At 39.5% G+C, this 13681-nt stretch overlaps 1 protein-coding gene across 4 annotated transcripts in view; it reads right to left on the minus strand.

Moving 5' to 3' along the window:
- ube3c (ubiquitin protein ligase E3C) overlaps window positions 1–13681 on the minus strand; it is a 155745-nt gene that overhangs the window by 73029 nt on the left and 69035 nt on the right. For all 4 annotated transcript variants that reach the window (XM_059639642.1, XM_048563871.2, XM_048563877.2 and 1 more), the window contains exons 13-14: window positions 9244–9404; window positions 7969–8201 (exon numbers count right to left, since the gene is read on the minus strand). In XM_059639642.1, the coding sequence (XP_059495625.1) occupies window positions 7969–8201; window positions 9244–9404 (394 nt within the window). The remainder of the gene's footprint in view (window positions 1–7968; window positions 8202–9243; window positions 9405–13681) is intronic.

The following is a 13681-nucleotide window of genomic DNA, read 5'->3' on the forward strand; positions in this document are numbered from 1 at the left end:
TTCAAATTAACCTTGAGAGTCACTGCAACACTGGAGGAGACTGAGGACGGATGTGTCGGAGGGTGGGGTGTGGGCGGAAGAGGGGAAGAGTGGGGTGTTGAAATGGATGGTGACAGGGAGGTTAGGTTTGCCATTATGGGCTAGGCAAAGATGCTCAGCAAAACACAGTCACCTAGTCTATGTTTGCTCTCACCGACAGAGAGAAGATCACATCGGGAGAACCGGATGCAATAGACTAGGTTGGAGGAGATGCAGGTGGTGCTCTGTCTCACTTGGAAGGGCTGTTTAGGGCCCTAGGTGGGAGGCAAGGGAGGCGGTGTGTGGGCAGGTGTTACATCTTTTACGGTTACGGGGGCGAAGTACTAAGTTGGTGTGGGGGGAGGTTGGAGTGATTGGTGGGGAGTGTAGCACAAACTAAGGAGTGGCGTGAACTAAGGAGTGCTGAAGGGAATGGTCCTTGTGGAAGGCATGGAGGGATGGGGAATGGAAGATGTTCCAGGTGGTGGGGTCTAATTGGAATTAGTGATGCTAGTTAAAAACCTGGAGTAGACTTGCACCACTTTACACATTACTGCAGGGAAAACAAAAGTCATCTAAAACTTGCACATTAAGTTTAATATTTCACAGGATCTGCAACAAAAACAAATTGCTGGAGAAACTCTTGCTTCTCACAGATGCTGCCAGGCCTACTGAGTTTCTCCAGCAATTTCTATTTTTGTTTCAGATCTCCTGCATTTGCAGTTTTGTTTGACAGATGGTGTCTTTTGTTTACCATAAAGCCTCAGCCTAGTTAAGGGAGAATTTTTGTAACACAGGGCTTGCCTGTGCACAATTAGCAGAAACGTACTATTTACAAAAAATTAATTCAATCCTCTGATTCAATTGAAAGACTATATATCTTACATTTAGGACTACATTCACTTCCAAATTAAGAAAAATACTTCTCCATAATATTGATACAGATAAAACACTGTAGCATATTATTTTAATAATAATCTTCTGTAGGAAAAATAGTGCGTAGCTTGGCGGAGAGTAATTGGCGAGCATTATGCTGAATGAGCTTCAGTAATTCAGATGGCATTCATCAGCCAAAGTATGCGTCAATTGTCTACATAACGAACTAAAAATACATCTCAGTGCGTGTCTTCTTTCTCCAGAAAGGTCAGTCATTTCACAAAGCAGAATTTGAAATACAGTACCAAACTCATTCCTTATGACTGTCTCAAGATTAATATCCATACTCTAAGAAACATCTATTTAAAAGTGAAAAAAAATTACATTTAATCAAAGTAAAACTTAAAACACCAAAACCAAACAGTTCATAAGATTGCCAAAAATAAAGCACGTACACCTTCCAAAACTGGTATAAGATAATGTTTGTTTCAACTCTATATTCCACCAGAAAAATGACAACTTGTGACTAGTTTGAAAATTAGAAAATGAAGAGGATTCAAATTCTTAGAGATAGTAGGAACTGCCAATGCTGGAGAATCTGAGATAACAGTGTAGAACTGGATGAACACAGCAGGCCAAGCAGCACTCAAGAAGCAGGGAAGCTGATGTTTTGGGAAGGGTATCAACCTGAAACGTCAGCTTTCCTCCTGATGCTCTGATGCTGCTTGGCCTGCTGTGTTCATCCAGTTGTACACCAGGATTCAAAATTCTGAACACTTTTTGGTTAAGCATAAATCACTGGATTAATCGAGACTTTGCAGGTCGACTCAAGCAGCATACATACTAGGAAAGACTTGTGGTTCAACCGTATTTGAAACCTAAGTGCTTCTATCTGAAAGAAATAAGTAATATCAAACTAATATTCCACCTCATTCTGATTTGGATATTATCTTGTCAGTTAAATGACAGATCATGACATCAGGCATTGAGATACAATGTCAATTAGCAAGCAACTTGCAGCATCTCTGCACATGCAGAGCGCACAGTTCCACATTTACATCAAATAACAGGATCATGTCCAAGTGATTTCTCGGTTGATTTAAATGATAACTGTAAAACTTAAAAGAACAGTCTGTACCCAAGCAGAAAGCAGCATTAAGTTAGGAACCAGCTGTAAATCAAATTGAACTCTGACTTAATTAGTTCAAATAAATTGACTAAAATTAGTCAAAAACAAGAAGTTATTCTACCAATGATTCAACAGTCTCCCCAATTATAACTTTAAATTTACTAATATATTAACACTGTATTCATCTCAATCAAAACATCATCAGTTACTATCCCTGCCAGCACTAACAGCTTGCTTTAAGTGCAATACATTATAAAGAAAAAGCTGATTGGTTTGAATAGCAGCTATCCCTGACTTGTAGAATGAATAAGCATTCCTTAATTAGCCCATCAGGTTAAGTGCAGGCATTAACAAGCGCTTGCAAAACTCCAGCATGACATCTCTTTCCAAACATGGCCAAGCAGAATCTTCCATTAGCAATATTAATACAAGCTTAGTTGATCATTTTCATTCAATTAACTTCTTTCAATTAAATAGATAGCTTTGTTCTGATCCGAGAAAAGGTGGTGATAAAGGACTAACAGAGGCAGTTGATGACTTGCACTGAACATTAGTGTGTTATGGGTCATTGAGAAATAAAACTATAAATCTAATATTCAATTTGGGAAATGCGTTTCCTTTATGCTTACGTTAAGTGAGCTGCTTCAGGTGACTATCATTTCCTGCTCCACGTAATGTACAATGTGTTTTCCAATAAAAAGTCATACATTTCTAAAACTGACTTAGCATAGAATCCAACAATAAGGTGGCCCAATTGCAAACTGACTCAATTTCATTTCTTTTACTCCTGTCTCAAATTCGTTTGATCTCAATTGCTGATTATCCTCCAAATGAAGTGTGCTTTGGAAAAAACACAGAATGCTGGAAAAACCGAGCAAGTCTGGCAGCAACGGTGGAAGGAGAAATAGTCACAGAGATAGTAGGAACTGCCGGTGCTGGAGAATTTGAGATAACACGGTGTGAAGCTGGATGAACACACACGGCCAAGCAGCAGAGGAGCAGGAAAGCTTGACGTTTTAGGTCGGGACTCTTTTTTTCTGATGCAGTGATGCAATAATATACTGAACATGTGGGTAAACAAGTTAGAATTGTTCAAGCATGGGGGTTGGGGGGGAGGGAGAAGAGGTGGTGGTGGCAGAAGTGTTCCCTAATCTGTGCAAAGTCAGCTGACGGCAACCCGAGCACCAGAGAGGTATGACTTTAAACCTTCAATACTCGTGTTTTCAGAGGAAATAAAGAAAATTGCATCAGTGAAGCATGTAGTCTGCTATCTGGGACTAGCAATTCATCAAAACAAAGTTTCAACTGGATTCTGTGTAAAACAGGCTATGCCACGATCACATCACACAAAAATATCCACAGCAAACTGCTACATTCTCAAGGCCATAGTTTCGAAGGCATTTTTCCCAGATAATACTGATACATTAGCTGATGCCATGCATTGGCAAACCTAACCGAAGTGAATTTGATAAATTGTAACCTTCAAGTACTCTTCCAGCACAGATACCATTTATCTAATAGTATTTTTTCTAAATTTACAAGCTTTTGTTTCAACTGTATTTTGCTTAGGAGTGCATTTTATCAAAAAAAAATCATGGAAACTATGAAACAAAACAGCTCAGGGATTCTCCCTGATATTTTAGCAATTACCTCTGCCTCAATAATCATAAAAGTAGTTATTTAAGCATTCATTGCTTTGAGGCAAGACTGTTCACAAAACAACTTCTTTAATTATTACTTCAAATGATCCAGAATGATGCCAGCTATACAGTGGTACCGATGCTTATGAAGTGAACAGAAATCTTTATGTTCAAATCTTAATTTTAAAATGTTTTACATATAGTTTCTATGTAACCTTACAGTTACTAACTTCTTTGCATCATGAAGATTTATTCCTTAGTATAAAAAATTATTATAGGAATGACAGAAAATAGAGCAAATTAACAAAATTTAATCAAAGTCTTTTCCCGATAAAATAGCAATGTGAAGTTTACCACATTGAATACATCTTAGCATCTCCAAGAAAACTATGATTTAGTGACTGTGGATAAAGAACCATGTAGACTTTCTGCTCAGATTGTATTTGGTACATATTTTTATAACTAGGGCTCATGTTGCAGGGGTATTGCCTTTGACTCTAGGCCCGAAGATCTGGGTTCAAATCCCACCTCCTTCGACGTGTCATAAACATCTGAACAGAATGCTTTACAAGTATCTACAACTTCATAACTACAGGTGAATTCATCAATTTACTGCAAAAACAATTTAACCATAATGAGTATTTAAATATTCCATCATGTTCTGATTTAAGAGGTTAGAACATAAATCTTAATGGATTTGAGTTTGCAGCAATAAAATTTGACAAAAATATACCCTTTAGAGAGTTAGTGGTTGAGACAAAGTGTTGTGATATTTTCATGGAAAAGAAATTGAACACAATTGACATAATGCAAACTCATCATCCATTAAAAAATTAACTTTGCATAAATTGTTAGTAATTAGAGAAATAACACTGCAAAGAAGCAACAAATTTCTTGATTCAATACTTTTTTAAAAAATATTTTACAGACCTTCATAATGCTGTGTGAAAATTACAGCACTTTGCAAATGCTCATCGATGTGGTCATATAAAGGATGTGCACAGATTAGTATTCATTGAATTTTACACAGGTTATAGCTCAGACCAGATTCTATCATGCCTTAGCAAAATAGGAGTTACTTGAATGATAATCATATCTTGACAGGAGGATAAAATGACCAGAAATTTACCCTTTAGAACACAAGTTCTTCCATATAAAATATGCTTCAGAGGTGATGTTCTATGACCACAAGTTGAGTAAATAATATTTGCGTATAGATTGCAGATGCTGTCACTTGACTATCAATTGCAGTGATACTGATAAATCTTTTAAAGAACATTTAAATTTCATTACAGAATCAAAGGGGGTAAGTGGAGTTACGTTCTATTCAAAATGGCAGAATGGGCAAACAATCAGCTCTTGTACCTAAACTGAATTATGCACTTTTCACATGAATGCATTTTGCTTCTTAATTAGGGACTTCCCAACTTCAGCCAATCCTGAAGTAGTTAATATAAGACATCCAGAGATAACGACCAGATTACCCTCCTGTTTGCCCTTTTCAAAAGGAAAGTACCTTGCAGTTGCATAAATCAACAGGTCAGAAACAGTAAGGAATCAGGCATTTTACAGTTCAGCATTTTGGCATTTTGACTGTACCAATATCTGGTTAGAAATGTAAGCCTGATTGAGAAATAAGTAATTAATTAGATAAGACACAAATGTTATTCCTTCTATTAAGATACAACTGATAAAAAATGTCTAAATGATAGTTTAACCACTGTAATGGAGGCCTGGAAAGACACATACTAATATCACATCTGGGAATGAAAACAAAATATTTATTCACAGGAGGAATATTGGAACCATACAACTGATAAGACTGGCAATGATCATTGTCACGGGAAAACCATCTGAAACTAAGAGAAAGTAAAGAAATTAAACATCCTTTAACAAAGGATTATTTTCAGATTGAAAGGATATGAAAGAATTGAAAGGAACATTCAGATTTTAAAAAAAAACCTTTACTAAAAAAGTCCTTTGTTAAAGGTTATAGATTGAAAAAATAAAAGAGAGAGGTTGAAGGAATGCCAACATACAAACAAAACAAAACAAATGACTGGATAAAAGCTAAATTTCACAAAGGAACCTTCAATGAATAATTAAGAAATAATCTTAACTGATTCAGCACCACATTAAAGTGGGAGGAACCTACACAGAGGACTACCATCCAGCAGTCCGAGCAACAAAAATAAAACCTGTTCATTGGAATTTCAGCATTACTGGGGACACTCATCTAGAAATTCTCAAAATGTATTTCTCCTGTCAGTCTTAGATAAATTAACTTGTTCAGATGTTGACAGATATTCTATTCATAGATATTGTTGGACATTATATCAAACATTTATTGATGTTCATAGATTTTCATGATTTTCATATACATGACATCAAACTGGATTATTTTAGATTTCATGTTGCACTTTTGATAGCCTGGAATACAATTATACACATCCAGTGTATTTATTGTTAATTTCTGTTCATAAAATTAATAAACAGTAAACTGTAATTGTAATAAACCCTAATATCTTTCGGGTATTACACTTTAGATAGTATATTCTGAGGTGAAAAATACCTCATCTTTAAAATATGTGGCGTTATTTATGGCATAGCTAAGGCTTATTAAAACTAAACTGACTATTTGGGGGAAGGTAACAAACTCAGGTAGCTTCTTTTCCTGTGGGATGACTGTCTAAATTTTCCAAACACAAAAATATGCATTTGAGGAATTGGTTGGCTTGAACTGAGCAAACATAACTCTGAGAAATACTCTCAGGAAGTTTAAATAAATCAATACAGCCTCAGTATATAATTTTAAAAGAGTCACTGAGACGCACAGCATGGAAACAGACCCTTCGGTCCAACTCATCCATGCTGATCAAACATCCTAAATAGATCTAGTCCAATTGCAAGCATTTGGCCCATATCCACCTAAACCCTTCCATCCAGATGCCTTTTAAACGTTCTAACTGCACCAGCCTTACCACTTCCTCCGGCAGCTCACTCCATACACACACCTCCCTCTGTATGAAAAAGCTGGCCGTTGGATCTGTTTTAAATGTTTCCCCTCTCACCTTAAACCTATGCCTTCTGGTTTTGGGCTTGCCCACCCCGGGACAAGACCTGTCTACTCACCCTACCCGTGCTCCTTGTGATTTAATAAATTTCTGTAAGGTCAACCCTCACAGCCTCAGACGCTCCAGGGAAAACCGTGCTGGCGTATTCAGCCTCTACCCCCAGTCCTGGCAACATGCTTGTAAATCTTTTCGGAACCCTTTCAACTTTCACAACATCCTTCCGACAGCAGGGAGACCAGAAATTCACGCAGTATTCCAAAAAAGTGGCCGAACCAACGTCCTGCAACATGGCATCCCAACTCCTATACTCAATGCACTGACCAATTAAAAAAGCATGCCAAACGTCTTCTTCACTTCCTATCTACCTGCGACTCCACTTGCAAGGAACTGGAACCTGCACTCCAAGGTCTCCCTGTTCAGCAACAACCCGCAAGGACCTTACCATTAAGTCTATAATTCCTATCCAGATTTGCTTTTCGAAATGCAGCCTCTCACATCTATCTAAATTGAACTCCATCTGCTACTCCTGGCCCCATCGGCCCATCTGATCAAGATCCCATTGTACTCGGAGGTAACCTCCTTTGCTATCCACTACACCTCCAATTTTAGTGTCATCTGTAAACTTAGTAACTATACCTCCCATTTTCACATCTAAATCATTTATATAAATGATGAAAGGCAGTGGACCCAGCACCAACTGTTGCGGCACACTGCTGGTCACAGACCTCCGGTCTGAAAAGCCACCACTACCCGCTCTTCTACCTTCAAGCCAGTTCTGTATCCAAATGGAGAGTGCTTCCTGTATTCCACATGATTTAACCTTGCCAACCTGTCTACAGTGAGGAACTTTGTCATATGCTTAATGAATCCGTTATGACACAGAATGAAACATTTTAACATTAATTTAAAATTATTTACGACAAGGTGTAGAGCTGGATGAACACAGCAGGCCAAGCTGCATCAGAGGAGCAGGAAAGCAGATGTTTCGGGTCTGGACCCTTCTTCAGGCATTTCTGAATAAGGGTCCAGACCCAAAATGGCAGCTTTGCTGCTCGACTTGCTGTATTCATCCAGCTCTACACCTCATTACCTCAGATTTTCCAGAATCGGCAGTTCCCACTATCTTTAAAATTATTTGTTAGTTTTAAGATATGACTGAGAACAAATTAGAAGTTGTGATATAAACATATAAGGAAGTATTCTTTATAACTTACTCCTCTCTAACACACACCTTAAAAAGCTGAATCCATCTTTTTCTCTCTGCTTCAATGCGCTGTTGCATTTCAGTATTGGTCCGCACACCAATGCTCTTAAATGCCACCATGTACTCCTCCCGAACCTCTGGCTTTGTTTCTGGATATGCCAGATGAATTATTCCAAGACAAGCATCCCGAAGACACCGGGATAATGTCACTAACTCGCTTAAAGTGAATGGCATCATTGTCGGTGGCTGCTGACCCACACCTAAGAAACCAGAAATGCAACATTATGGTGATGCAGACCCTTTGTTTTTACTTTCAGCAAAAAAATCCCACATTGTCCTTAAAAGTTAATTTTTTTTGCATGCATGTGGACATTTTTCATTTTTATTCTTTACAGAATTATTCAACATAATTTGTTGAACCAATTTCCTGCAACGTGGCTCTCCTTGGAGTGGAGATGACCCTAAGCCAAAGTGATAGAAGTGCTTAAAATCATGAACTGTTTTGTAGGGAAAATGCTTCCAATGACTGAAGCTTCAAGCAAAGATGTATAATGATTGGCACAAGAAATGACAGGAGGAAAAATGTTTTCAAATGAGTCTTTGAGAATGCGGAGAGCATTTCCTGAAGCACGACTTTCACTGTAATGACTTATTTAATGGTACTAAATTTAGGGTGAGCCAGAATTTAACAGAGGAGGTAAAAGTGACTGCGTTCGACATCAAGGCAGCAAACTTTAGAAAACTGAAATCAAGGACAACTGGCTAAACTTTGCACTGGTTGGAGTATGCCTAACACAAAAGAAAGATGGTTATGGCAGTCAAAAACCAATTACGCAGGCCCAGGGCATCAACTGTCTGTTCCTTAGGGTATTTATTTTTAATGTACTTTTAAAATCACACCATCAAGGGACGTCATAATACACATTTGGAGTGGGGGTATTCAAACCTGAGCCTCCTGGATCAGAGACAGGGACTCCACAAATGCACAAGGGCCCCTCAGGTTAGTGTCTTAGGCCCAGTCATCCTCACCTGTTCCTTCAAAGTCATCCAATAAATTGAGGTTTTTTTTGGGGGTGGGGGCAGGGCAGGAGAAGAGACAGAGGCAAGAACTGGTTTATAACTCCCCAGATAACATAATGGCATTGCAGTCAGCTCACCCAAATATTGCATAATGTCACTGAATAAAACTCTTTCATAGCAATGGACATGTAGAAATATTTTAGAGCATTTTAGCACCAAAGTGGTGGAAAGCCAACACAACGTATCTACTTTGAGCAACAAGGATCTGCTTGCTAATGTTACCTCCTTGAGTCTGCTCTCCAAAGAATTCATTGTCATGTACCGAAATAAGGGAATGGCTAAAGAGGGAGCTGAAGAGGTAGAAGAGAGGTATGATCCGATGAGAGTCCTCAAGTGACATTGGAGATCCTCGAGAGATCAGTTGAAGTAATGAGACCATTGACCTTAGACACAAAGAAATATAGCATTACTAAACTAACTTCAGAAAATAATCAAACGTGTTTTCAAAATTTACATAGCTACATAAAATGCAAATCTGAATGAAGTTAACTATGGATGATAATTCAGATATCAATTTCTCTTCACTTAGCTATATACACAGATCAAAGTGAGGCACAAAAATATTTTTATCAAGAAAATATCTTTTCTATAATATTTATTGAAATAGTGTACAATTACCTCGCTCATTTGCATGGAAGAAAATACAAATAGAGAAAAGAAAGCAATACATGCATAGAGATAGCAAGAACTGCTGATGCTCGAGATGGAAATAACATTGTGGAGCTAGAGGAGCACAGCAGGTCAGCAGCATCAGAGGTGCAGTTAAGTTGACGTTTCGGGTCAGGACCCTTCTGGGTAGCCTGCTAAAAAGGTGTGCCATGTGATCTTTGCCTCTCCTGAACTGAAAGATTTGCTCATGTGGCTTCAAGTCATTTTTCCAAGAAATCCAACTCAAATTATTCCACGACAGAAACAAAGTAGGCAATGCATTATTGTTCAGACAACTGCCCTTTAAGAAAATACTCCCAGTATAAAAATCCCATTAAATGGTATGGAAGTATTTAAATAAAAAGTCCACATTTCCTCTGATACAGAAAGCAATAGTTATGCCAATAGCTTGTGAGGACCCTTCGAGAACGCTCTCTTCCATTTTTTGTCTCGCTCTTACTAAACTTGACAAAAATGAAACACAGATCTGGTTACTGACACCTCTTTTTATAGAATGTATAGCAATCAAAAAGAATGGTTACAAGTTAAATTTATTCATGGCGTCATATGATTCAGAACATTTGACAGAGAATTTTTTAATGAATAAAATTACATGTTAATTAATAGGGCACAGCTCCCTTTAAGAATGGATGTGGTAATCTGGGAGCATGCCAGGGCAATGAGTGGATGACTTAATGAGATTCCCTTAAATGGCTGGTAATAATTTAGCCTTTCAGAGAGTCATTCTTCTTCCCATTCCCAAGTCTGAGCAGCGAGAACATTAAATTCAAATATTTTGTCCAATCAAATCAAGATAGATTAAAAGCCAAACCAAAACTCTGAAGAGTATTAGGCATACTATTCTGGTTTCTATAACTTTTGTGCCTCACAACAATGGTAATGTCATAAATTTTATTGAACTTGAATTCAAGTTTGGGGTGACACTGTGATCATAGCATTTAGGAGCTCAAAGTCTGGCCTTTCTTAAGGAAAGCAACAAATGGTCACAATGCTTGAAACTGTGTTGTGGAAACCAGGTGACCAGTGGAAGAAAGAAACCTGTGTCATACAGTGTGCAAACGTACAATAATGATGGCTAATATTTATGTTTGAGCCACTGATGATAATGAACAAAGTCAATAAATGGTGCGAGTCCAAGATGAGGTTTGTGATGCAAATAAATTTTCTCTCTTAGATATCAATTTTAGCCATCGAATACCTCACTGGCGTGCATTAATTGCTAGTCATTGTACTTATTTCACTTAAGCTTGAGGGGGGTCAATTCTGTCGAACACAGAACAAAAAAAGAGATCAGTTGGGCTTTTAAACTGCAATAAATAATAACAAGACAAGGGGTCAAGTCAACACGAGTCATGGCCCTACTTCTCCACACATGCGCAACTTCCAACTGATCAATTGTCATGCAACTGATCTTGACAACATCACAAGATAATAAAATGTGAGGCTGGATGAACACAGCAGGCCAAGCAGCATCTCAGGAGCACAAAAGCTGACGTTTCGGGCCTAGACCCTTCAATAGAGCTCTGAAGGAGGGTTTAAGCCCGAAACGTCAGCTTTTGTGCTCCGAGATGCTGCTCGGCCTGCTGTGTTCATCCAGCATCACACTTTATTATCTTGGATTCTCCAGCATCTGCAGTTCCCATTATAGAACAGAGAACATAGAACAGTACAGCACAGAACAGGCCCTTCAGCCCACAATGTTGTGCCGACCATTGATCCTCATCTATGCACCCTCAAATTTCTGTGACCATATACATGTCCAGCAGTCTCTTAAATGACCCCAATGACCTTGCTTCCACAACTGCTGCTGGCAACGCATTCCATGCTCTCACAACTCTCTGCGTAAAGAACCTGCCTCTGACATCCCCTCTATACTTTCCACCAACCAGCTTAAAACTATGACCCCTCGTGCTAGCCATTTCTGCCCTGGGAAATAGTCTCTGGCTATCAACTCTATCTATGCCTCTCATTATCTTGTATACCTCAATTAGGTCCCCTCTCCTCCTCCTTTTCTCCAATGAAAAGAGACCGAGCTCAGTCAACCTCTCTTCATAAGATAAGCCCTCCAGTCCAGGCAGCATCCTGGTAAACCTCTTCTGAACCCTCTCCAAAGCATCCACATCTTTCCTATAATAGGGCGCCCAGAACTGGACGCAGTATTCCAAGTGCGGTCTAACCAAAGTTTTATAGAGCTGCAACAAGATCTCACGACTCTCAAACTCAATCCCCCTGTTAATGAAAGCCAAAACACCATATGCTTTCTTAACAACCCTGTCCACTTGGGTGGCCATTTTAAGGGATCTATGTATCTGCACACCAAGATCCCTCTGTTCCTCCACGCTGCCAAGAATCCTATCCTTAATCCTGTACTCAGCTTTCAAATTCGACCTTCCAAAATGCATCACCTCGCATTTATCCAGGTTGAACTCCATCTGCCACCTCTCAGCCCATCTCTGCATCCTGTCAATGTCCCGCTGCAGCCTACAACAGCCCTCTACACTGTCAACGACACCTCCGACCTTTGTGTCGTCTGCAAACTTGCTGACCCATCCTTCAATTCCCTCGTCCAAGTCATTAATAAAAATTACAAACAGTAGAGGCCCAAGGACAGAGCCCTGTGGAACTCCACTCACCACTGACTTCCAGGCAGAATATTTTCCTTCTACTACCACTCGCTGTCTTCTGTTGGCCAGCCAATTCTGTATCCAAGCAGCTAAGTTCCCCTGTATCCCATTCCTCCTGACCTTCTGAATGAGCCTACCATGGGGAACCTTATCAAATGCCTTACTGAAGTCCATATACACCACATCCACAGCTCGACCCTCATCAACCTTTCTAGTCACATCCTCAAAAAACTCGATAAGGTTTGTAAGGCATGACCTACCCCTCACAAAGCCGTGTTGACTGTATTTGATCAAGCCATGCTCTTCCAGATGGTCATAAATCTTATCCCTCAGAATCCTTTCTAACACCTTGCAGACGACAGACGTGAGACTTACCGGTCTATAATTGCCGGGGATTTCCCTATTTCCTTTCTTGAAGAGAGGAATTACATTTGCCTCTCTCCAGTCCTCAGGTACGACTCCAGTGGAGAGCGAGGATGCAAAGATCTTAGCAAGTGGCGAAGCAATTGCATTTCTCGCTTCCCAAAGCAGCCGAGGACAAATCTGATCCGGGCCTGGCGACTTGTCAATCTTAAATGTTTGACAAAATTTTCAGCACATCAGCTTCGTCTATCTCTATCCATTCCAGCATGCACACCTGCTCTTCAAAGGTTTCATTCACTACAAAGTTCGTTTCTTTCGTAAAGACAGAAGCAAAAAACTCATTTAGGGCTTCCCCTACCTCCTCAGGCTCCACACACAAGTTCCCTATGCCATCCCTGATCGGCCCTACTCTTTCTTTGACCATTCTCTTATTCCTCACGTAAGTGTAAAATGCCTTTGTGTTTTCCCGGATTCCTTCTGCCAAGCCTTTCTCGTGCCCCCTCCTGGCTCTCCTCAGACCATTTTTGAGCTCCTTCCTTGCCTGCATGTAATCCTCTCTAGCTGAACTTGACCCTAGCTTCCTCCACCTTATGTAAGCTACCTTCTTCCTTTTCACTAGAAGCTCCACCGCTCTCGTCATCCAAGGTTCCTTAATCTTACCCCTTCTTGCCTGTCTCAGAGGGACATATTTACTCATCACTCCCAACAACTGTTCCTTAAACCGTCCCCACATGTCTATAGTTCCCTTACCATGGAACAACTGCTCCTAGTCCATGCTTCCTAACTCATGTCTAGAAAATCATAGTTTGGTTAGTCAAAATACTTTCACATATTTGTGTTTGACGATTTGTGTTTATCTCTTGACAACATCACAATTCTGGTCTTGCATACCACCAATTGCTACTGCCCCACTACTGGCAACTGTCCTTTCTTGCCTAAACCTCTCTGCCCCTACCTACTACCATTTTCTCCTTTGAGAAGCTCCTTGTATACCTATCCTAATA

The sequence above is a fragment of the Stegostoma tigrinum genome, chromosome 2 (genome assembly GCF_030684315.1).
Source record: "Stegostoma tigrinum isolate sSteTig4 chromosome 2, sSteTig4.hap1, whole genome shotgun sequence".
NCBI lineage: Eukaryota > Metazoa > Chordata > Chondrichthyes > Orectolobiformes > Stegostomatidae > Stegostoma > Stegostoma tigrinum.